At 40.0% G+C, this 25755-nt stretch overlaps 1 protein-coding gene across 2 annotated transcripts in view; it reads left to right on the forward strand.

Moving 5' to 3' along the window:
* NR3C1 (nuclear receptor subfamily 3 group C member 1) overlaps nucleotides 1-25550 on the forward strand; it is a 239869-nt gene extending 214319 nt beyond the window's left edge. For both annotated transcript variants that reach the window (XM_089673025.1, XM_089673026.1), the window contains exons 6-9: nucleotides 1394-1538; nucleotides 17701-17831; nucleotides 22017-22174; nucleotides 24687-25550. In XM_089673025.1, the coding sequence (XP_089529151.1) occupies nucleotides 1394-1538; nucleotides 17701-17831; nucleotides 22017-22174; nucleotides 24687-24839 (587 nt within the window). In that variant the 3' untranslated portion in view covers nucleotides 24840-25550. The remainder of the gene's footprint in view (nucleotides 1-1393; nucleotides 1539-17700; nucleotides 17832-22016; nucleotides 22175-24686) is intronic.
* Nucleotides 25551-25755: the final 205 nt, after the last annotated feature.

Below are 25755 nucleotides of genomic sequence, written 5' to 3' on the forward strand. Positions count from 1 at the left end.
ATGGCCTGGTCATGAGGGGGGGTAAATCTTATGGAGGGCAAGTGGTTAAAGTAAACTAGAATAAAGGCAGAATTATTTCAGAATTGGATCAGCCTTCATGGAGCATTTGATAGGCAATGAGGAAGCACTGACCTCCTCACCGCCTGTTTTAAAATCTTAAACCCTAGGGTCGTTGGTTCAAATCTCAACCATGACACGACCTGCCTGGAGTTAGCATGTTCTCCCTGTGCCTGCATGGGTTTCCTCCACGTACTCCGGTTTCCTCCCAAACTCCAAAGACATGCTGGTAGGTTAATTTGATCCTGTCTATATTGGCCCTAGTATGTGTATGTATGAATGTAAGTTAGGGACCTTAGATTGTACACCCCTTGAGGGTTAGGGACTGATGTGAATGTACAATATATATGTAAGGCGCTGCGTAAATTGACGGTGCTATATGAGTACCTGTAATAAATAAACCCTGCACTAGAGTGCAGTAACTGCATGTGTTGCACTCAATTACAGGGCAACCCCCTTTCAGTTGAATTGGTTGTGACAGCAGGAATAATTTTTGCAGCCGTATCTGCCTTTGCAGCATAAGGGGGAGTGGAGGGATGGTGGTAAAAATGAAGCTCAGCCACATGTTTTTACCGACCCCCAAACACAAGTGTAAATGAGGCCTTACTATTTGCTCCTTTTTTGGTCTGCTAAAATATTACTAAAGTGTTTAGTTACTGCATGTCTGTTTGATAAGAAAAAACAATAGTGATAATTTTTGCTGCTGCATATGCCTTTGAAGCATAAGAGGGAGTGTTTGGGGGCAATAAAAACGCAGATCAGCCACATGCTTTTACCACCCCAGAAACACATGTATATGAAGCCATATTTGCACTTTATTTGCTCCCTTTTAATCCTGATAAAACAATACTAAAATGTTTTGTTATATCTGTTTGATAAGCCCAAAAAATATCGGTTGATTTTGACAGAAATTTGTAAGCTGATCACTTCCTGTATTTTCTGCCTGTGCCCAAGGAGGGGTCATGGAAATGCGGAAGGTGAAGGGGAGGATAAGCAGAGGGCTATCGCTGTGTGCGAAGCAGGCAAGGTTGACACCACATGCATAAGATTTTAGTGTTGTCATGTCAGGGAGGAACGAAGACGGACATATATTTCTGGCAGGTTCGCACAGTGATTGCAGCAAAAACGTCCCGCATTTTCAGGTGCCATTGAAATAATTGCTCATTTTCACAGCGCGTTTCTACCCGCAATTTGAAACGCCCTAGCGTGAATAGAGTCTTATAAAATTCCCAATTCTTTGTATTTGTTATTGTCTTGCTCAACTTATGTTAGAAGAAATATGTTTTTATGCTTTGTCCCTGGAAGCACATTTTTACCACTGTTTATTTATTTTCAGGCTTTAGAAATCTGCACCTGGATGACCAAATGACCCTTCTGCAGTACTCATGGATGTTTCTGATGGTGTTTGCCCTTGGATGGAGGTCTTATAAACAATCCAATGGGACTGTGTTGTATTTTGCTCCAGATCTTGTCATTGATGAGTAAGTAATAAAGCATTTGGCCTTCATTAAATGTGCATGGTTAGCATTATTTACATGAAAGGGCTATCTAAAAACAAACCCAAGATGTGCAGTAGGAGAGAAGCTCTTTTTTTAAAACTGGTTCTGACATTCCTCTACAAGTTTGCATCAATAAAACATTTTCTGATTTGTTTACTTTTTTGTTTTTTAAAAAATGCAGTTGCAAAATAGTTCAAAACACAGTTTACATGGAAGAGTTACAAATTATGTTTGTAGATTTTGTTTAAGGGCGCAGATTATTTTTTTGTTTGTGCTGTAGGATGATTGGCAGGTTTTGCGCATTCAGTTTTCTAGACTACCTAGCTAGATAGGATTCTGGCATGTTTCTGCAGAAGGAGCAGGACACTACCCCATTTTTTTTTTTTACCACAAATACATGTATACTTTCTCATACAAGTCTTGAGAATAAAGTGTGGTAAAGGAACAAGTTATCACACGTAGCCTATGCTGATAAAAAAAATATACTTTTATGCGAGCAACCAAAATTGTGAACAGACCTCAAAGCTCACACCCCTGAAGGATAGATTATAAAGATCATATCAAACACTCCTGAAGCTCAGAGCAGAAATCTACATTTCAAAACCTCACTTCTATCATGTTTACCTTATAGGGCTACCATGAAATATCAAATTTATGGAAAAAAACCTATATATGACTCTTATGCAACCAGCTTCTTAAAGTTTTTTATTACAAAATTATAGACAAAGACACAAGTTAAATTCAAGGTATACCATCCACTTCATCCATAAGGACAATATGTTTATAGATCCTCCAGATAAAAGTCAAAGAGGACAAAGATCACAAGAGGGCTCTTAACTAGCAGAATCTTCCAGGGATAATAATTGCATGCATGGACTGATATCAGCATTTTGGGGTGACATAACAGATCTGAAGGTACTGTATAGATGTTATCCAAGAAATGTAAACATTCCAAACATGAAGGAAGTCTCAATATGGATTTAGCCTGTAATCAGTGAAAGAAGGGAGTGTCCACACATAGACCTCTATAGGAACCACCAAGACCCATGTATATGGTAAACAGTATCCTCAGGTCTCCAAGTGGATTTAACCTGCGATAGATAGTAAACAAAATAGTACACAAAACTTTCTACAGGGACCACAAAGATAGCATATATGTTAGCTTATGAAACTCTGGATTAGTATGTAGAGGATTCTTCCTCAGCCTACCAATATTAGAAATTGCAGTCTACTCATAGGACTCTAGGCCCTTCTGAAGGAGGCCTTTCCCTTTTCGCAAGGCCCCTTCTACTTCTCACTTTACACCTCTGGGGTAAAGAAGTTTGTTTTTCTTACTCTGTTTCCCCTACTAATTAAAGGGTTTTAGAATTCTTTAAGTAATTTCTCTTCCTTTACTGTATACAAGGTAAAATGTTTATCATTTTATACCTGTCTACCTTCTTCTCCCTGTTATACACAAGTAGTGCCTCTTATCCTTACAAATTGTCCTTTGGCCGCACTCCTAACTGGTTTGCTCCAGACCTGTGCCTTACACCTTTGTTAAAGACCTGGACTTAGGTGGGTTAAACACTAGAAAATTTGTATGAAAATTTGCAGTACGTTGGCATGCCATTCGAAAGTGGTTCAAGCTTTCACCTGCATTTAAAACACAGCCACAGAACCCAGAAATGATATAAGTAAATGGTAAATCCTTTCTTTGGAGCACCCTCTAGGTAGCTTTCACACCTAATAAATTCCTAATGTCTTGGAACTCCTGCCATTCTGCTTGAGAATGGTATAGCACTACTACAAGTTTATCCTCCTTAATGGGGGGGGTACACTATTCTTGTTTTCATATAGGCAAAATCCTTTTTATTAGGGGTTTTTCCCAAAAGGACAGCCTTGGGGAATTCTCCCTCTGAGGGGTTCTTCTCAAGTATCATATGTCACGATCGCGGCGTCAGACCCCATACCTTCTCACCAAACTCGTGATCGAAGGACTAGCCAATCTAAAACCGATGTGATGTGCGTAACAATGCCACACCCAGCTGCACCCTGCACAACGATTTTCCAGCTAATGGACCACAGATCGATGTACCGGCAGCCTGAGAGATTGTTACTGGGTCAGGTTAAATACACAATTAACCCTTCACACTGCCACCACCTCCTTTTTATACAGAGAAAGAGGAAACTCGGCAATATCAGCTATAACACTATAATGATTGAAATAATCGTTTGCATAACATGGTCATTACACAGGCCTGTTATACAGAGGGTTAAACAAACAGTAGCGTCTCTTTAGAGGCAGGAATTCTTAAATTGCAATTAAGAGCGATAGAAACAGTTCAACACTTTCAGAAGAAAAGATTTATTACTAAAAGGTCAAACAGGTGCAATAAAAATATTTACAGAAAAATATGTACTAAGATATATATATATAAATATACAGAGAATAACAGCACGGCAAAGAGATATCAGAGAGAGGTGAAAGGGTTAAGGTACTTGCCAAAGTCCTGGGTTAGCAGATCCAAGTTTCAGAGCAAAAGGCAGGGGTCTTCCCAGGTGGTATTGATGTTAAAATGGGAGACGTCTTCAACTTACACTCTTAGGCCTGACAGCATATTTTGTAGTCCCCAGCAGGGGGTGTTTCTGAAATCAAGGACCAATCCCCGCTTAGGGCGTGAAGATATGGGTGGATGCCTCAACTAACGCAAAAATATCCCATAACTCATATTTTGGTCCATAACTGTCCATCTGCACAAGGGACATTCCACCCGCAGGTAGATTATTATGCAGACAAGTCTAAGGATTAATTAGATGTGAATTATGAAAGTGTACACTGAACGGTCCACGAGATCTATTTTTCTGCTTTCCTGTGTTTCCGAGACAAGGCGAGTGACCCATCAAACTGTTCGCCTGCTCATCGTCCATCTGACGATTTGTCCGGTTTTTATGTAAGTCTCTCATATTCCAAGATATGAGACATAGGGGAAAAATGGATTTGAGAAATGTTATCTGATTCTGTCACCTACACTGAGTTCGGTTTATTAGCTGGGAATCTCTTTCAACTCTTGGGAAAGCTGGCCTTATCTCTTCCGAGGTGTGAAATGGCACAGGTTCTTGGACAGCTGCCTCCCATTAGCACCAGCTGAGCAGGTTATCTACCTCAGAGACCTACCCTCATTTCAATCATGACCTGCTTTTCTTATCTAGTATCATATACTAGAGATTATGTCCATTTAGGACAATGGTGGCTGCAGTTACACTGAATACTGAACATTCTGAGGTTGGGTTCGTCAACCCATGGTGTGTGGGGGAACTGTTGCACATGTTCCTATTGCCTGTGTTTTACCCACCCATCAAAATCATTTTCTTCTTTTACCTCTCCCCCTCTATTCACAGGAACAGACACAGTAGCAGGAGCCAGTGGCTGCTGTCAGTCAACTGCTGTGAGGAGGAAGCAGGGTGCAGAGACGAACCAGGCTGTTTGTGTGTCAATGGACATACACACAGCCCAGCTCGGAATCAAGCCCACAAACCAGATACAGAAAAGGTGGAACTGATAGTGATGGTGGGGGACCCCAGAAATGGAGTTCAGGGCCGCTTTGTGCAATACCATTGCACAGAGCAGATAAGTATAAGATGTTTATTTTAATTTAAAAATGCCTTAGAAAATGCTTTAACTTATAACTGCAGTTCCACTCTTGTAGTCCAGGTAAAAGCAAGTTTTGAACTAGTGCTGTAGGGACAGGTACACACATGACATTTATCTAATTGTAAGATTGACATCTTCCTGCATTTTAACTACAGTTCCTAGTGTATTATGCTGTAAGTGGTCAACAGGATAATGTAGGCCTGTGACACATGCCAAAAGTCTCTTTGCACTGACTGAATATTTACTGTTCTGAATGATGAGTGCGTGACTTTAGCATGATGGTTTACTTGTTTCCCTACAATCATCATATTGTATTTTAGAAGCTTTATAAATGATGGAATACCATGCTTGCACTTCTTGGTTGGCACATATCTGTACAGTAACGGGAATCTGATACTCTATACTTTAAGGTCAGTATTTCAAGGTCGGGACTGTAATTATTTTTGGCACAAATGCAGCATGACTCAGTAGACTTTTTTTCCTGCTGGTAATAATTTAATGGTTCTATCTTGTTATTGTGCTAATGAAGATCCCATGCTGTTTCCATGTAAAGCAGTTGCAAAGTTTTCACAATACTTCCAATAAGTGTAAGCTAAACTCAACTCCTCCTGTCAGGGATGGCGGCGGCAAGTGACTCCGCGCATGCACGGAGCACCGATCCATCCGATCCGACGGACTCTGAGACCGGTGCGGCCGCGCATGCGCACTCGCGATCGTGGCCGCTCGCCCGGCACCAATAGCAGGGCAGGGCGCACTATTTAAACCTGCCCTGCACTAACACCCATTGCTGTATGGTCTCTTCTCTGTCTTCCTGTGATCCTAAGATTTGCTGCTGACCCTGCCTGAACCTGACCTCCGCTGACTTCTCCTGCTCTGATCCCCTGGCTAGTCTGACTTCTCTTCTGCATACTCCATACCTGATCAGAACCCCTGTTGCCGACCCCTGCAAGTGACCTGACTATTCTTCCGCCTGCTGCCTTGTACTACGCTGACCCCACTGTTACTGACCCGGCTCGTTGACCACGCTTACTACTCTGCCATCCATCCATCCCGCTCGGATCCAGTCTTCCACCTCTTCACATCAGGCTCTCTACCTGCATATACCTCTGGCGGGTCCCGCTGCCACAGACGGGGGTACTCAGGGGTCGCGACCTGGTCCTTGTCTGCTCCAAGCCCATCCCCACCATCAGGGGCTCTGGTGAACAAGCAGACTGGGGCTTAGACTCCGCGCCCTGGGGAATCCTGTCCTGTGGACTGCTAGGGGCCCCGCTAGGTGGTTTATAACACCTCCACCTTATATACCACATACAATGTTTTTTTCCAGAATGTGTCATATAACATTCCACCTCACAGATGTGAAAGACTGTATATTGTTCAGGTATGTGTGTCACAGGTATTCCCAGTGCATACGCCATATATCAAAGTAAACCTATCATACAAAGTATATAAATGGGGGAATCTGGCGAGAGAGGTCATTGTAGACTTTGAATAATTGTAAAATTGGCTCAATTCACAAAGCTTTAAAGCCCAAGCACAGCCAAAAAAAAACAAAAAACTGAAAAATCAGCACAGGGACATAACTACAATTAGTAAGATATTTCCCTTGTGCCTCTTCTTTTAGCTGAAATCCTCTTCCGTCCATTCTGTATATCTATGAACCATACCTGACCTATGAATAGAAGTGGTGGACCTATTAACCATCTGCCCATCCTCCTTTCTTAGATTCAGTTTCATTCATAGAAGCTGTAGTACGGCTTCTATAAATGGCAGAGCTGAACGGAAAAGGCAGGCATGGTTAGGCACTCTTGGTTGAGAGGCTTTGACACCCCCAAAGTTGTATTAACCATAACCCCACTAAAGGATTATGGTGACGAAGGTGGTGGGAAAACCGAGGGGGATTTTAATTAAAAGAAGAGGCATTAGTGTGATGGGCGCGGCGTCAGACCCCCAGCCCTTCTCACCAACTTGTGACCGAAGGACTAGCCAATCTAAAACCGCGCTGTCACATGCGTAACAATAGCACGCTCAGCTGCACCCTGCACAAAGATTTTCCAGCTCACTGGACCATAATCTACCGCTGCCTGAGAGCGATTGTTACTGGGTCAGGGTAATTACGCAATTAACCATTCACTCTGCCACCACCGCCTTTTTGTACGGAGGAGGAAACTCGCCAATCTTAGCAGTAACACTATGATATTTAAATAAGCGTCTGTATACACACTGTCACCGCAAATGTATGCAGAAGTTTAAAACACACAGTAGCACTCTTCAAAGACAGGGATTCTTAGTGTGCATTAAAGAGCTTTAGAAACAGTTCAACACTTTTCAGAAAATAGGATTTATCACTAAAAAAGTCAAAATGGTGCAATAACAATATTTACAGAAAAAGATGTAGCATATATATATATATATATATATACAGTTGCAAAAAAAAGTATGTGAACCCCTTGGGATTACATAGAGTTTTGCATGAATTGGGCATAGAATGTGCTCTGAACGTCATCTAAGTCACAACAATAGAAGAACACAATCTGCTGAACATAATACTACACAAACATTAGATGTTGCCATGGTTTAATTGCACATAACATGTAAACATTCACAGTGCAGGGAGGAAAAAGTATGTGAGGCCCTAGCTTAATGACTTCTCCCAGAGCTAATTGGAGCCAGGAGTGAGCCAACCTTGACTCCAATCAGTGTGATGATATTGGATGTGTTGCTGACAGCTGTCCTGCCCCTTAAAACCACACGCCTGTTTTGGGTTTACTGGTTTCAAGAAGCACTGTCTGATGTGAACCATGCCTCACAGAAAAGAGCTCTCAGAAGACCTACGATCAAGAATTGTTGACTTGCATGAAGCTGGAAAGGGTTACAAAAGTATCTCCAAAAGCCTTGATGTTCATGTGTCCACGGTAAGACAGACTGTCTACAAATGGAGAAAGTTTAGCGCTGTTGCTACTCTCCCTAGGCGTGGTCGTCCTGTAAAAATGACTGCAAGAGCACAGCGGAGAATGCTGCATGAGGTAAAGAAGAATCCCAGAGTGTCAGCTAAAGACCTACAGAAATCTCTGGCACATGCTAACATTTTTGTTGACACATCTACAATAAGGAAAACATTAAACAAGAATGGAGTACATGGGAGGACACCACGGAGGAAGCCATTGCTGTCCAAAAAGAATATTGCAGCACGTTTGAAGTTTGCAAAAGAGCACCTGGATGTTCCACAGCACTACTGGCAAAATATACTGTGGACAGATGAAACCAAGATTGATTTGTTTGGGAAGAACACACAACACTATGTGTGGAGAAAAAAAGGCACAGCACACCAACATCAAAACCTCCTCCCCTCTGTAAAACATGGCGGAGGAAGCATCATGGTTTGGGGCTGCTTTGCTGCCTCAGGGCCTGGACGGATTGTTGTCATTGATAGGAAAATGAATTCCAGAGTTTATCAAGACATTTTACAGGAAAACGTACGACCATCTGTCCGCCAACTGAAGCTCCGCAGAGGATGGGTGATGCAACAGGACAATGACCTAAAGCATACAAGTAATTCAACAAAACAATGGCTGAAACAGCACAGAATACGCCTTCTGGAGTGGCCCAGTCAGAGTCTTGACCTCAACCCGATTGAAATGCTGTGGCATGACCTTAAGAGAGCGATTCACACCAGACATCCCAAGAATATTGCTACACTGAAACAGTTTTGTGAAAAGGAGTGGTCCAAAATAACTCCAGATCGTTGTGCAGGTCTGATCTGCAACTACAGGAAATGTTTGGTTGAGGTTATTGCTGCCAAAGGAGAGTCAACCAGTTATTAAGTCCAAAGGTTCACATACTTTTTCCTCCCTGCACTGTGAATGTTTACATGTTATGTGCAATTAAACCATGGCAACATCTAATGTTTGTGTAGTATTATGTTCAGCAGACTGTGTTCTTCTACTGTTGTGACTTAGATGACGTTCAGAGCACATTTTATGCCCAATTCATGCAAAACTCCATGTAATCCCAAGGGGTTCACATACTTTTTCTTGCAACTGTATATATATATATATATATATATATATATATACAGAGAGCAATAACACAGCATAGAGATAATAGAAGTTTAGAGAGGTAGAGTACTTGCCAGAAGTCCTGGTTTAAACAGCGTTCAAGTGTCCAAACAAAAGGGTACCATTCTCCGAAGTTGGTTCCGGATGTTAAAAGGGAGAATCTCTCATCTTCTCTCGGGCCTGACAGCCTCTTTTCTAGTCCCCCAGCAGGGGGTGTCTCTGAAGCCAAGGGCCAATCGCCTCATGTGGGGAGGGGGTGTAGGCGGAGACCCAGGCTAGTACTGAAAATCCCTCAAAAGCTATACTATGGTCAATCACCTTTCATAGGTACATGTAGCATCCTATTCACTGGTAGGATAATATGCAGAATGATATTCTGAACGTCCAGACACCAGATAGGATATATCTGCCTGTGACAGTTAAAGAGATATCGCTTTCTGCTCTCGGGTAGACGTAATCTAGGGGTGTAAGGTATCAGGTGACTTGTATTAAAATGACCTCTCTGAATATATGCTTTGTTTTATGCTACATATTTCCTGCCGAAAGATATGAAGGTGTATGAAAAAGTGGTTTCCAAATGAGATATATGTTTTACTGCTATTCCGAAATGCTTTCAAGTCCAGTGACTGACAGGTTTATAGCTTTATGAGCAGCTCAGAGCAAGAGTGGGACAGACACCATGGCATCAACCAATTGGGTTTACAACCATGAAGGGTATCCAGCTGTGCCCTGTGCACTCCTGAACTCAGCACACACCAGACCACATGCCATTCAACAGAAAGGGAGGGGGGGATTTGGAGTGAGAATGACACAAAATGTAGGATCTTTAGCAAAATGGATATTTGTGTCCATATTTGTATGTACGATTGCTACAATTAGCATAAGGGACACATACCGACTGTACGTTATGTTCTCTAAGCTAAATATTTTTTTTATTTTGGCAACACTTAAGCTCTAACTCTAGCCTAATGCACTGTGCATTCAGCCATGTGACTGTAATTTCAAATTTCATTGGACCTAAAGCAGAACTAAATCCTTCTATTCTTTACAGGCCAAGATAGCTGCCATCATAGCCTCTGTTTAATGTGCAGTTGCTGTGTTACTGCACATATGTCCAGCTTTGGCAACAGCCATTTTAGGGCTTGAAAGTTTGTTTGAAAGGTAACATAAGCAAACTAGTAAAGGTTACAGGTATCACCAGATGCCTGCCTGGAATTTAAGAGTTTTGGAAAACAGTTAAAGTGGTTGTAAACCCTTACATTTACCTAGTGAAGTGGCTAGGTTCAGGTGGTACACAGATATGAAACAAATCCTCCTACAAAAGTTGTACGTGTTTATCTGTAGCAATTTGTCTTAGATCATTCTAAGTCTTGGAAAGCAGGGGATGGGGATCTAACATGTCACACAGTGCAAAGCTAGAGCATTGAGCTCCCTAACATCTGATAGCTGATGGAAGGGAAAGGATACACCCTTCTTTAACAGTCCAAAGAAGAAAACCACCCAGAGCTGAAGAGTCACTTGATGTGTGCTTGAGTGGGGCAGGCCTCTCTCCCAAGTGGTTAGTACAAGCACGTTAACGAATGTTGCATTAAGGAAGCTTAGTGATTTGAATGAGCTGCCAAAACACATTACAATGAATCTTAAATAGAAGCCCTGAAATAGCATCTTTGCATTTTTTGGTCACACAACACTGTAAACCATCACAGTGTACTATAACGCAGGCGTGTTGGGTTGCCATTTAAACTGAATGGCACTGCAGTACATCAACATGCATAGCATAGGTTATCGCAGTGCAGAAAATAGACCCCACAAACCAACAGATTAAGTAACCTAAGTGTACTCAAATAGTAAATTGTGCGTAGAATACCCACAGATACCTTTTATCAGTGGAACAGATGGAGAAGAGGCAGAGGCATTGGCAGTAAAAGGTAATTAGAGAGGATAAGAGGAAGTGAGCTATGAATACATGACATGTATATTGTGGCACAGTATTCCACCAGAAGCTGATAATTTTACTGGTATTTCATCTGCACCAAAAGTGACATCAGTCCCTGCCAAGCATAACTGTAGATACACAAGAGCTTGTGTTTCACAAAGATATACTAGCCCTACTTGTGTTCAGCACAGTAACCAAGAAATGCCAGGTGAATGTGTGGTGCTAGGACTGCATATCTGTGCATCTCATTATACTAGCTTTTATTGATAAAATGCTTTTGTGGCTTTGCAGTTTTGCTTTTGGAGTGTTGCAACAGATGAGTTGTTGTATTACATTCATTTCCACTATTAGTGTCTGGAGGTAAGGCATGCATTGTATCTGGTGATACCTTATTGCTGTTTGTGTCCGATTGGCGATATTCACCTCTCCATTGTCACCAAGAATGAAAGTGAGGAGAATGCAAACATTTTAGAGCTTTCCCCAGAAAAAAAGAGGTGAAGGGAATTTTCAAACGAGCATATAAGAGGCCTCGTATGGCCTGCAAACCAAAGGCCAGTGGCTGCTGACAACATGATCCACTGTAGATCGTGGGTCAGCAGCTAGGCCCATGTGAACTAGGCCTAAGAGGTGAATTTGGCTAATTTTCCTTTACTTTTTGGGTTTTGTCTCTGGGACAGGAAATGAAGGAAGGTTTCTCCAATTATACAGTGAGGAACAGAAGTATTTGAACACCCTGCGATTTTGCAAGTTCTTCCACTTAGAAATCATGGAATTCTGAAATTCACATTGTAGGTGCATTCCCACTCTGAGAGACAGAATTAAAAAAAAAAATTCAGGAAATCACATTGTATGATTTTTAAAGAATTTATTTGTCTTGCACTGCTGAACATAAGTATTTGAACACCTGAGAACATCAGTGTTAATATTTGGTACAGAAGCCTTTGTTTGCAATTACAGAGGTCACACGTTTCCTGTTGTGGGAGAACTTGCAAAATCGCAGGGTGTTCAAATACTTCTGTTCCTCACTGTACAAAGATTTAAAAAAAAGTTTTGGTGATACATATACTCTTAGTATGTGGCAAGCGTTAAAGAACAAATGTACTTTTAGTGCACATCTCCTTCAGGCCCCCCTGCCCAAAGTGAGCACCGCTGTAGGTTTACAGATATTTTGAAAAATATACATGTTTTGAAGGAACATATAGAGTGCATTTTTCTGTAGATGTTCAAAATAGTGGAGTACTGTATTCAGGAATAACCAACAACATCTTAGAAAGACAAAAAAAGAAAAAAAATTATTCGTTGAGAGATATGTGTGTGCAACTTGCCATCATTGGAGTCAAGGATATCTGAGGGGAGGTATGAGGGAGAAGATAATGGAGAAAAGGTAAATGGGTAAAAAAAGCTTAAGTACAGGTTGTTTTAAAGGTAGAGGTTGGAGTTAAAATCTGGTGGGAGAAGATCAGTGGCCCAAGAGTTTAGCCTCAGTTTTCTCATGCAGCATTACCCACCGCAAAATGTTTTCTTCAAAATTCTCCCAGTCTGCCAATGCTCCCCTGATGCAATGAGAATCTCTATTTTTTTTCAGTGGAAGGCCCATCCACAAACATGGATAGGCCTTCCACCGAAATGAAAGTAAGCCATTGTGCACATGCATGAGAGACACCCACACAATTTTAGTCCCGCAGGTTCGATGAGTATATCCAACAAGGTAAAGTGGGTTTTGAAGTATTACTAGTTATGGCTGTGCTTCTCAGTCAGCTCTATAGTGGCTTTATAGTTATGGAAGGTGAGGAGGTAAGCAAAAATTTAGTAGTGGATGTGGATATTGTACACTTGGATTTTGTCAAAGTGTTGAACACAGTGGCTAATGTGTAAATTACAGTCCGCAGGCTTTTCAAATTCAGTTTTTAAATTGATGAACACCTGGATAAAAGACTGCTTTTGGAGAGTAGTTATTAAAGATTCATACTCTGAATGGTCTAGGGTTGTTAGTGGTGTACTCCGAGGTTCTGTATTGGGACCGTTACTTTTTAACATATTTATAATTTATATAAGGTCTGGGATTAAAAGTACCATTTAAGTGTTTGCAGATGACACCAAGCTATGTAGTGGAATTGAGTCCTTACAGGGCGGGAATTTATTCTCTCTGGAAAAAAGACTTTAAGGGGAGATGTGATCAACATGTATAATACATAAGTGGTTGTTGTCCTACATAAAGGATGATAATACGTATCTGCAGCAATGAGTTCAATGGTTCTTTCCCAGAGAGAGACATTTATATGGTTCCGGAACAGTCCACAAGATTCTTGCAACAAATGAGAAAATCCAGTAGAGTATTTGTAAGTATTACAATGAACAGCATCCTTCAACTTCCCATTCGTCTTTCATTTCATAACAAGCATAGAGACACTACACCATACAGCATATATCCAATCTATAATATGCACCTAGGTAGCTTCTATGCATGCAGTAATGTGTGTTATATAATCTAGACTTGTTCTTCCATAATGAATAATATATATAATTGATTTTAACATGAAAAAACTGCTGGATTTTGTCATCTGTTGCAAGTACCTTGTGGAATGTTATGGAATATGGATAAATGTCTCTCTCTGGAAAAGAACTGTTGAACTTGTTGCTGTGGAGATATTTATTAATCACCATCCTTTACAATTACAATTACAATATATTACAACAGTGGTCCATATAGTGAACTTGATTTTCAGATATGCACTTTCAGGTAATTACAGAGGACAAGGGGCACCCTTTATGAGTGAAGGAAAAGAGATTAAACCTTTACATGTGGAAAGGCTTCTTCACAGTAAGAGCTGTAAAAATGTGAAATAGACTCCCTCGAGAATTGGTTCTGGCCAGCTCAGTAGTTTGATTTTAAAAAGGCTTGAGTGCATTTTTAAATGCACAAAATATAACTGGATATCAATATTTAGAAGTAATGGGGGATCAGGAAGGATTTTTTCCCCCACCGGAGCAAATTGGATCATGGTTTATTGGTTTTTTTTTGCCTTCCTCTGCATCAACTATGGGCATAGAATAGATTATATGGAGGTGTTCTATTTGTGTGTGTTGTTTTTTTTTGTTTTGTTTGTTTGGTTTTTGGTTGGACTAGATGGACTCCACTAAAATATGTAAAACTAAACTTGTCATCTGACTTCACTGTAATAAAATCTCAGAACAACAAATACATGTGAAGGCATCAATCTGTTCTTGCACATACTGTTACGCCTCCTTTACACAGCCAGGTTGGCCCAGCTGCTGAATTCCCTGCAAAAAGATTCTGTGGATTCTTGTTGCTGGAATGACCCAGTACTGCAATCAGCAGCAGCCACTCTGCCCATTGGTGGGCTGATAGCGGCTGCTGCTGTTCTCATTTAGACACACACAGAGAAGATAGCTGCAGATAGGGACAGTCAGCTGCATCCAGGCTCGGACATCTGTCCCTATCCACTGCTGTGTGTGGCTACATTCGAACAGCAGTGGCTGCTGTCAGCCCGCCATTAGTTGAAATGAGCTGAGCAGCCAATGCTGATCGTATAACCAGGTCATTCTAGCAGCAAGAATCGACAGATTCTTGTCCAGGGATCTGGCAACTGCACCTACCCGGCCATGTGAAATGTATGTAATGTTCAACATCCCAGGTGCCCTTATATGGTGCTATAATGCATTTTAATTGCATTTTTCATTTATTTCATTGGCATGAAATTATCCATGCTTTACAGTCCTTAACAATGCAAGGTAGAAACTAATGTTTAAACTGATATGCTGCTGTATTAACCAGTACGTTTATTAAAAGCTTGCCTGTGCTCATGTGAAAGCGCTGTACACTGCTGTATGGGCTACTGAAAGTGCTCTTTTGACAGAGTCTAATAGTTTTTATTTGTCATATTTTGAATATAGCGTAGCATTTTGAGATGTTAATCTCCTTAGTAAGCGTGCAGCTGAAGAGAATTGCGTCTGTTAACACGTACTCCGAGCTGTGACTTGGAATCAAACATTCCTTCCTCCAACTGTATCCCTTTTATGGCTTCTCTCTGGGCTCATATTGCATAACCAGAGCAGAGTGCTGTAAACAGCACCACTGTAGCTTTTCATATGAAAAATACCATTAAGCTAATTAATAAAAGCCTTCAAAATATAGCATTTTCATAATCTTCACCTAGAACACCTTTCTTTGGCTGGAATAAAATTAAAATAGTTTTAAAGCCATATTAGAGCTGGATTTCTGTAATTAGAACCTATAGACACACGTTTGGCACCCTTCTGCTAGGATCACCACTTTCATACATATCTTTTTTTTTATACTGCTCCTAACCTGGCTACAGATATGGTGACAATGTGTTTAAAAAGCATATATAAGATGAAGAAGAGAGTATTTGAATAGAAGGACAGGTGGATTTCACATCTAGGAAACAGTTGTCTGATGCCAAAAAGCCCAAGAAGTACTCACATATCTAGTAGTGTGCCTTATAAGGAAAGGGTAGAACCTGATCATTTAAGACCATAAACTTGAATGATAATTTGTCTGATCCACCAAGAAATGGTGAATTGAGAAGCTGGTACCACTTTATGGTGACCAGCAAGGATAAAAAAGGGTCAATCTTTCTAATAGAGTTAGTGACTGGGATGAAAAAGAGAGAGTCAGTCTTTCTAATGGAGGCAGTGGCTGTGAAGTAGACAGGCACAGATCAAACTACATTCAGACAATGAAGAAAAACCTCCCTCCAATGTACAGGGGCTGGACAGAGGGAAGGAGCACAATATCCTGGTTATGGTAAATGGCTGGAACCACCTTGGGAAAGAAGGATTGACCCTCTAGGCCTTAAAAACCAACTTATCCTTGCATAAAATCAGAAAAGGTTCTATACAGGACATGGCCACCTCATGCCAAATATGAGCTTACAAGAGAATGGATGGACTTTGAATGACATAGGTCTGAATGAGCATAGTATGGTATAGTTCACATATCGCATAATAGAAGCTGCCTGTACCACCTTTCTTCTGATTGTATATTTCAAAGTCTCTGGTGGTATACTTAAAAAGTCTCTGATGGTGTAGATCATGTATTAAAAAATTATTTTAAACTACCAATGAAACAATGGCACAACATTTCACAAGTAGTAACATGTACTCCATCCATACACATGCGTGCATACAATCCAATTGCTTGGATTGTCAAAAATAGTCATTTCTGACAATCCAATATAAGCTTACTTGAAAAATCTCCTTTTACGTTGTTAGACGTGCCTTCCTTTATTCCCTACAGACTTTGCAGCTTCTCACCTGCTCATTCCGTTGGTTTTTGCTCTGCCAGAGCCAGACAGAAGCAGTTAATGCTTTGTTGAATCTAGAGGCCGAAAGGTCCACATCCAGCATCCCTCACCTGTGACACAGGTTCTGGGACACATTGAGTTTAGAGACAAACGTCCCCCCGGTTAAGACACTCACAACTGAGGGATGTGAACTTCAGACAAGAATGTAATGTGAAATTCTGCTCAGAACAGACTCTTTCTACTTCAATTGCAGTGGCAGGTTTCCTTGCTCCTCGCTAATGGTTGATGTACACCACTGCATAACTGAATCCTGATCAGGAGACCCTCAAGTCGAGATTCCCAGTGTGATAGAGCTATCAGTCACCCACCCATCCCTCATTCAGAGATCCTGTGTGATTCATAGAAGTTGTAGTATGGCTTCTATGAATGGCACAGCGGGACGAAAAGGGTGGGCATAGTAGACTTCTCTTGATCAGGGCTCCTAATAGTCCCTCAGTTGTATTAACCGTTATCACATGGAAGGATCATAGCTACAGCAGATAGGAATAGATAGGAAAACAAAGATTTCTCCTAAACCAAGAAAATCAGTACAAGGGATTCATCATACTAAATGTAAATTATGTCCCTTGTGCTAATTTATATGTTTGTAATTTAGGCTAAATGTAGGCTTTAAACTTCTCTGAATCATGTAACCTTCAACTTGTCTTGTATTATGCTTGATCGCTTGATATCCCTGTCTTCATACAATTATATTAAAAATAAATGTTATCGGCTGTTCTTTTCAGTAATTTGAGGACCCTGTAAAAACTGAAAACAATGCTAGTCTTCTTTCAAAGGAAAACCATTTGATATATTTTTATTAACCTCTTGTCTGTTTTCTATCGTGGAGGAGAAGTATGAAAGTGGTTGGACAGATTTAGGGATTGTTGGATATAAAGAAGCCCAGAATGTCCTGAGATAGACCATATCAACGTTTTCTGGAATTTAGGCTCATTGTAAAATAGAGAGTATAAGTACCCCATTAATATAACCTATTGATGTAGTTTGATATCAGTACTTTAGGAAAACCTAAATGATACCGTTTGCCTAAGTGTGAAATTTCTTAAGAACAATTCAACAGCTTCTCTGAGTATGTATGTGTCACTTTTACTTTTGACTTGAAACTATGGCAAAATAGCACATCTTCAAAGATGGCAGCATTTACATTTTTCTTCTTTTTTTTTTTTTCAAGGGAGAGGATGAATTTACCATACATGCATGAGCGATTTCAAGACATGTTCCGGATTGTTAAGGAGATGACTCGTCTCCAGATTTCATATGATGAATACCTCTGCATGAAGACCTTGTTACTCCTTTGTACAGGTATTTTTTGTGTATTGAAGGAAAAAAGGCTCTTAGATTACTATATACTGTACATTTATGCAGAAACAGAACATAGAGACTAACTGAATAATACACTGCATAGAGTATTAACAGCTGCTTATACTTGCCTTTCCTTTGCTGCTCCAGAGAGTGAAGATAAGCCCTCTCTAAACTCCCAAGTTGTATCCTGGAGCCTACACAGTGTTAAGGACTCTCTCCATGCCCTCATATGATGGCACTGGAAAGAGCCAGGAATGTCACTTTACCTCCCAAGGTGAAGGAGAGCAAAGGCAGGTTGAGCATGTGCAACTGTGGCAGTAGCATAATAGTGAATTAGGTGCTTTGCCTTGCATGTCTAGAGCACACGTTCATTTTAAAGAAGAACACTATGATGTGCTATAAGCATTTATACTGCCCCCATGCCAGAGCATCACAGAAATTTCAGAGTAACAATAACCCTTCATCTGGAAAAAACTTATTGTCAAATTAAGAGCCAGCACCTCTTACAAGGAATGTCATGGCTGGCAAGATTATGTCATGCAAAAAAACTCAGCAATCATCTAGTGGTAGGAGCTTTCTTTTCTGTACTAATGTACACGACTATCCTGCCTAACAGCATATGACACCACTGTTGCTCTCTTTTCTATTTGGAAGCCCACTGCTTGGTTGTCGCAAAGTACTGGGCTTTGTTTATGCAAAGGAATTCCACGTCCATGGAGGAAAATTTGACAGTATAAGTATTATTTATATTACCTGAAGTCTACATTGGCAAAAAGACATACTGTGTGTGTGTGTGTGTGTGTGTGTGTGTGTGTGTGTGTGTGTGTGTGTATATATATATATATATATATATATATATATACATATATATATATATATATATATATACACACACACACTATATTGCCAAAAAGTATTGGGACACCCTGCAAAGAATGGGTCGCTCCCAGGAACTCAGTGAATTCAAGCGTGGTACCGTGATAGGTTGCCATCTGTGCAATAAGTCCATCCATGAAATTTCCTTGCTACTTGCCACGGTCAACTGTTAGTGGTATTTTAACGAAGTGGAAGCAACTGGGGACAACAGCAACTCAGCCACAAAGTTGAAGGCCACATAAAATGGCAAAGAGCTATCTGCACATGCTGAAGCACAGAATGCTCAGAAGTCACCGTCTACGGCATCAATAGCTAAAGACCTTCAAACTTCATGTGGCCTTCAGATTAGTCCAACAGTGCATAGAGGTTTCATGAAATGAGTTTCCATGGTCGAGCAACTGCATCCAAGCCTTACATCCCCAAGTACAATGCAAAGCGTTGGATGCAGTGGTGTAAAGCACGCTGCCACTGGACTGTAGAGGAGTAGAGATGTGTTATCTGGAGTGACGAATCAAGCCTCTATCTGGCAAACCAATGGAATTGTCTGGGTTCAGCAGTTGCCAGGAAAACGGTACTTCCTTGACTGCATTGTGCCAAGAGTAAAGTTTGGTGGAGGAGGGATTATGGTGTGGGGTTGTTTTTGAGGGATTAGCTTGACCCCTTAGTTCCAGTGAAGGTAACTTTTAAGACATCAGCATATCAAGACATTTTGAATACTTTAATGCTCCCAACTTTTTGGGAACAGTTTGGGGATGGCCCTTTCCTGTTCCAACATAACTATGGACCTTGCTTTGTGTACTAGTGCACAAAGACATGGATGAGCGAGTCCAGACCTCAACCTTATAGAACATCTTTGGGATTAATTAGAGTGGAGACTGTGAGCCAGGCCTTCTCATCTGACATCACAAATGCGCTTCTGGAAGAATGGTCAAACATTCCCATAGACACACACCTAAACCTTGTGGGCAGCCTTCCCAGAAGAGTTGAAGCTGTTATAGCTGCAAAGGGTGTGCCAACTCAATATTGAACCCTACAGACTAAGACGGGGATGCCATTAAAGGTCATGTGCGTGTAAAGGCAGGCATCCCAATACTTTTGGCAATATAATGTATATTTCTGAAAGATAAGGGTTCAACCTATTTTTCTCTTTTAAAAGCTTGGCAGCAAACAAAACATTGATAAGTCAGTCTTTAATTTTGCATGCTATGTTGTGAATAAGGTAAGGAAATTATTCTAAAACTACATACAATTGAGGGTACAGCAGAATCCTGTCAGACTAGCCTAAAGGGGAACTATTTGCATGCTAATGATAATGTAGAATATCCACTGTCTGTGAATCATTATTTGTTTTCTTTAGAAAATATGCTTGCAATTTTCTAATTGCTTTTAAATAATTTCTGTGGTGAACAATTACTACACTGACACAGCCTTTATGTTAAAATTCCCTTTTATGTGATATAGAGAGCTCAGTATATAGTGGAGCAGGCACGTACTTTTTATATCTCCCTATGCTACTCTCCCATGGCTGTGGAAGAAGGTCCTCTCTTTTAGAGCCTTTCCTGCTCCCCCTATCACACGGCTCGAGACTAACAGTGGCTCAGGAGCACATTCCACAAAACGCACATGAATTAGGTATTCAGAAGGCAGCAGAAAAACAACTGATTTCCATCACATTCCATGAAACCATCAAAATTTGTAATGTTTAAACATTTTTAAAGGTTTGGCATAAAGGCTGAATATATATTTCCCTCCCATTAACCCTTTTACTGCCATGGATGGAAAGTTTATGGCAGAACAGACCTGCCTGCAGTAGGTTGGCTCAGTAGCCCATATGTCCACTGCAATATTACACGCTGGAAGTTTATGGCCACTTCACTGAGCAAAAACTTACAGCCAACCATTTGGTGCCCAGAACTGCCTGGAATTATGAACAGATGTGGATGGCAGCTAACCTTCACGGGCACTTCTGTGTTCATTGGTGTGCCAGGGAAGGAGACCAAGGACTCTCGTGTCCTCAGTTGATTTTGTTGGCACAAAGGAGAGCCATCAGGAATGTCTCTAAAGAGGATGTGGCTTTGCATGCGTATTGCCATTCAGGGACTAAAACCTCTAGTGAAAATACGAAGTTTAAAAAAAAAAAAACCTAAAGTTTAAAATTGTAAAAAAATAAATATTATATACATTTTAAAAAAATACCCCCTCCATACACACACACACAGATTTTAGCTGTTATAGCTACAAAAGGGTGGGCCAGCTCTATATTGAACCCTACAGAGTAAGACTGGGATGCCATTAAAGTTCAAGTGCGTGTAAAGGGTTTTTTGTTTTTTTTAATGCAGTGCTTGTTGCAGTGCACTACAATGCAGGTGCATTGGGGTGCCACTCAAAATATAACAGTGGTGGTAACATTGCTCACTGCTGTATTAAATTTGGGGTGGCAAATTGAATGACACATGTTGTTGTGCATTGCAGTAACTTGTAGTAAAGCGTGTTTTACCACACATTAATGCAACACACAAGTAGTGAAGGAAGCAACAGCGGGGGATCACTGGAAAGGTGAATGGCAGTGGGGGTGGGGTGCACTTTTTTTTTACAGACACTGTCACTTTGCTATCACTTTACTGTCACACAATGCACATAAAATCAGATAGTACACCACAACAGGCAGATGGTTTCAAAGTTTTTAGCCTAAAATGTGTGTAAAGGAAAATATTTTTATTACTTTAGATACACTTTAAGTTGCTTACTTACAGTTTAGTTTTCATTTGATTTTCAAAAAAGGCACAATTAAAACGTAGTTTGATCTTTTAAATTTAGTAATAATTTTGTTGCATTTGTGTGTATTTTGTATAAAAAATGCATGAAACTATTAATTTACAAATAAATACTTGACATTGGTTTCACTAAGAATTATGGTTTTAATTATCTATTTGCTTGCCTTTAAATACTTTTGTTCTGATTGAAACTTCAAAAGGTGTCTGAAAACAGTTGGGAGCGAGCAAGGGTGGTATAAGTGACTCCTGACTTTATTCAGTTATATATGTAAAAATTAAGCTTGAGCTATTGAGCTCCGTAAACTGATCTTTTTCAATAGAGCAACTAAGAGTAGAGAGCTGAACATTTGAAAATGAGTTAGAGCTCCATCAATTGACTAGAAAACAACAATAAATATCAATATTTCATATTTACCTAAATAAATATATGAAAAGAATTAAAGGTATTTCTTAGTCAATATAAAATATATACAAACCTGTAAGAGATGTTTTTGCTGCTTCAAGGAAGCTAAATGTCTGGTATGTTAATTTGTAGTCCCCAAGGATGGCCTGAAAAGCCACTCACTATTTGAGGAAATTCGAATGACCTATATTAAGGAACTTGGAAAAGCCATAGTAAAGAGGGAAGGAAATTCCAGTCAAAACTGGCAGCGATTTTACCAACTGACAAAGCTAATGGATACAATGCATGAGGTAAGCATGGTGGCATTCATATCACATCATAGAAGAATAAGCTTGGCTGTTGATGTATTACTCAGATCTTTTCTTATCCATAAATATATTGAGATCTGTTTAATTGTGAGAAGGCCAATTTTCTTTTCCCAATGTATATGCTTTTGCCCTTGTTTAGTTTTGCTTTTTTTTATTTATCTATATATTTTTTTGGCATGTTTGCCCCTATACCCTGGTCACATGAAACCCTACTTTGAAATCGTGCAACTTACAGTGAAGTTGCACGATTTCAAAGTTGGATGACATGCCGGTTTCAGGTGCGATTTGCAAGACATCTGATACAGATGTCTATGCAAATCGCACCAAAAGTAGTGCATATACTACTCTAGAACTTGGTGCGGCTCCGACCAAGTCGAAACCGCACCGATATGACCGCTCTAATTGCGAATAATAGGCTGCGATTTGCAAGTCGCATGCCAAATCGCATCCAGTGTGACCGGGGTCTTAGATATTTTCAACTTTTAATAATGTGTAAACTTAAAAAAAGTCGCCTCAAGTCTCTCAAACTCAGTTTTCAGTCTCAGATTTCAAAAAGAAATTCCTTTACCTACTCCTGACAATTAAGATGTTTCACAAATCCAGCTGAGAAAGCTTCTTTCCATGTCGATCCATTCTGCCTCAATCATTTATTATCAGCAGCCATAATGTAACTACTACAACTACAGGGCAGCTTTTTCCCACACTGCTACATATGTTGATATTTTGGCTCCAGCCTGAGATGTGACAACACTTAGTAGCTATACATCTCTTTTTAGCATCACAGTTTTCTGTCCTAGGACCCAAATTACTTTTTTTTTATTGGATATACTTATTTTATGAATTCTGGTAATAATTGATTGAGGAAGAAAGGGCTGTCATGGAGCCAAGCTTACCAAGCTGGATTGGTGAAAAACCTAATGAGCAGGAGTAAGTAAAGGCATTTTATTAGAAATCTCCCTGTTAGGCCTCCTTTATGTGGCCATTTAGCTGCATACATCAGATTCCAGAATCAGTTGATCAGCTACACACTAAGCTGTTACCTGCAGTTAGGAGCAGATGTCCGAGTCTGGACGCAACTGACTGCTTTCAGAGTCAGACACCCATCCCTAACCACAGGTAACACTATGGCGTGCGACTATATGCGAAGAGTGATGGCTGCTGTCAGCCTGTCATTAGCCTAGCTGTAGGCTGAGAGGCCGTCACTATTCACATGCACCTATCATTCCAGCTGTAAGAATCTGCTAATTCTTGCTGTTGGAATCTGGTGTATGTGGCTAAATGGCCGTGTGAAGGTGGCCCTAATATTGAGTTTGAGAGACATGAGGCAAGCACTAACTGATACACTGTTTTATGTCACTCCAGGATAGAGTGGGGATTGATTACAAACCACTGTTAGGATTTTATTGCTGTGTTCCCAGTTCAAAGTTTTTGTCCTATTTATTTGTATGATCACTGATGCAGTAGATTAGCAGAACCTCTTCAAGTAGTGGCAGACAAAACTAGAGCCATGCAAGGATCCAGCTCCTATATTGTGTTAGGCTACATCGTACATGCAATGTTTTAATTGCAGTTTGTGTTCCTATTAGCCAGATTACCTTCAAGAAAGAGAAAATCTCACCACAATAAAAAAAAAAAAAAAAAACCTGACAGATTCTTTAAAGTGTTATTAAACCCAGGACCCTGCACGCACTATATCTGGTCTCCCACAGTACATGGAAATGCAATTATTTTAGTAAATATAAACAGCCTTTTCTCATCAGCAGTTAGAGCAGTCTTGTGACTTCTATCAGTGTCCAACAGAGCACTGGTTAAAGCTTGTAGGAGGAGATTTCATTCTACCCTGTTTGCCCTATGAGGCTTGTGGGAGGCCAAGCTGGTACACACTGGAGGAGGAAGCATGCCAGCCACCAGAGAGAAGCACTGCAAATCTTTGGCTTGCCATGACAACATGTTTTGGGGGCACGTCCCCCTTTTTTTTCAAGTTTCTCTTTTTTTTTCTCTTTCTTTGTTTTTATATTTATTTATATGTTTCTTTTATGGAGCAAATAAATATTGTTTATTGTCACTTTTAAACAGTAATGTGCCTTGTCTGAAAATAGGCAGCATCAAAGTCCAATACAAAGGCGCAAACCTTTTTATAATGTTGGGAGGCCAAGTCTTACAGTGCTATTTAATTAAAAAATCACAGTAGTGCTGAAGAGACATTTATAGTAAATGGTCAGACTTCAGTTTACAGCAAACCATTAAAAATTACTTATATACAGTGAATCTGGGTATTATAAAATGCACATTACTATTCCAATAAAATAAATGTCATATCTAGTATTATGGATTGTCCAAAACAAAATGTGTTCCCAATACAGTATACTATTAAAAATTGTGCAGACTAAAAATTGATTTAGGTTTCTAGTGGTCTAACTTACAACTGCATTAGCCATGGAAAGAACAAGAGGAAAGTTCCACATTGTGAAAATATTTGTCTTTTCTTTTTTAGGTGGTTGAAAATCTCCTAGCCTTTTGCTTCTATTCCTTCACGGACAAATCATTGAGTGTTGAATTTCCAGAGATGTTATCGGAAATTATCAGCAATCAGATACCAAAATACTCATCTGGAAATATCAGAAAACTTTTATTTCATCAGAAGTGACTGCCTTACTAAAATGATATATAAATATATAAGCATAAAAAGTTGCCTTAAGGAAAGAATAAGTCAAATTATAGCTTTTACTGTATTGAAACAGAAAAATCAGACTTGGTAATTGTCCTTGCAACGGTGTACCTAATGTAATTATGCACTACAGTTTATGTGGTTTACAGAGGGCCAAGATTTGGACTATTGAAAATTCATCATTTCACTCCTATGACTGAAATGGGAAGCATAAGAGATAATTAAACCAGTCTGCATTGTGAATAACCTGGTAGCAATTTTTGCTTTAGATAGATTTGTTTTGCTTTTTTTTTTTCTTTCATTTTCCTGTCAGGTGTTTTGGGGTTTTTTTCCAATCTTGTTGGGAAAAGCAAGAATTTGATTGATGCATGGAATCTGCTGAAAGTTTACAAGTGTACACAGAAAAGGGAAGTTGTGCCTTTTTTAAGCTACTGTTTGAATCGAGCAGTTTCTCTCAGTTTTTACAAATGGACTTTCTATTTTCTTTTGCTCACATCATATTTTTTTCCTATTGTACAGATCTGGTCCTTTTTTAAGACTGGGGCAGCTCGCAGCTTTCTTAACACAAATTAAATAAACCGTAATTCTTACAATGTCTGTTTTCATAAGTGCTCTAACCATATTGCTAAACTAGCTACTCAACATTTTTTGTGTACTTATCCACATGTATGATAAAGCTATATGGCCAAACTCCTTGTCTGATTTTGAATTGCATACCAGCTGTTGTCATGCTACATGGGTGAATCTCTCCTGACTTCTGGTTTAAAATCTTTCCAATATGTTGATTTAATGATTTAAAAAAATGGCCCATAGCAGGTTTCAGCCCTGCTACTGTAGAATCAGAATGTAGGGGATTTTTAAATCGAGGCGTTTTTGTTTGCCAGAAAAGGTTTCC

This window comes from Staurois parvus, unplaced genomic scaffold (assembly GCF_062004578.1).
Source record: "Staurois parvus isolate SC_StPar_1 unplaced genomic scaffold, SC_StPar_1.0 ptg000133l, whole genome shotgun sequence".
NCBI classification, from domain to species: Eukaryota; Metazoa; Chordata; class Amphibia; order Anura; family Ranidae; genus Staurois; species Staurois parvus.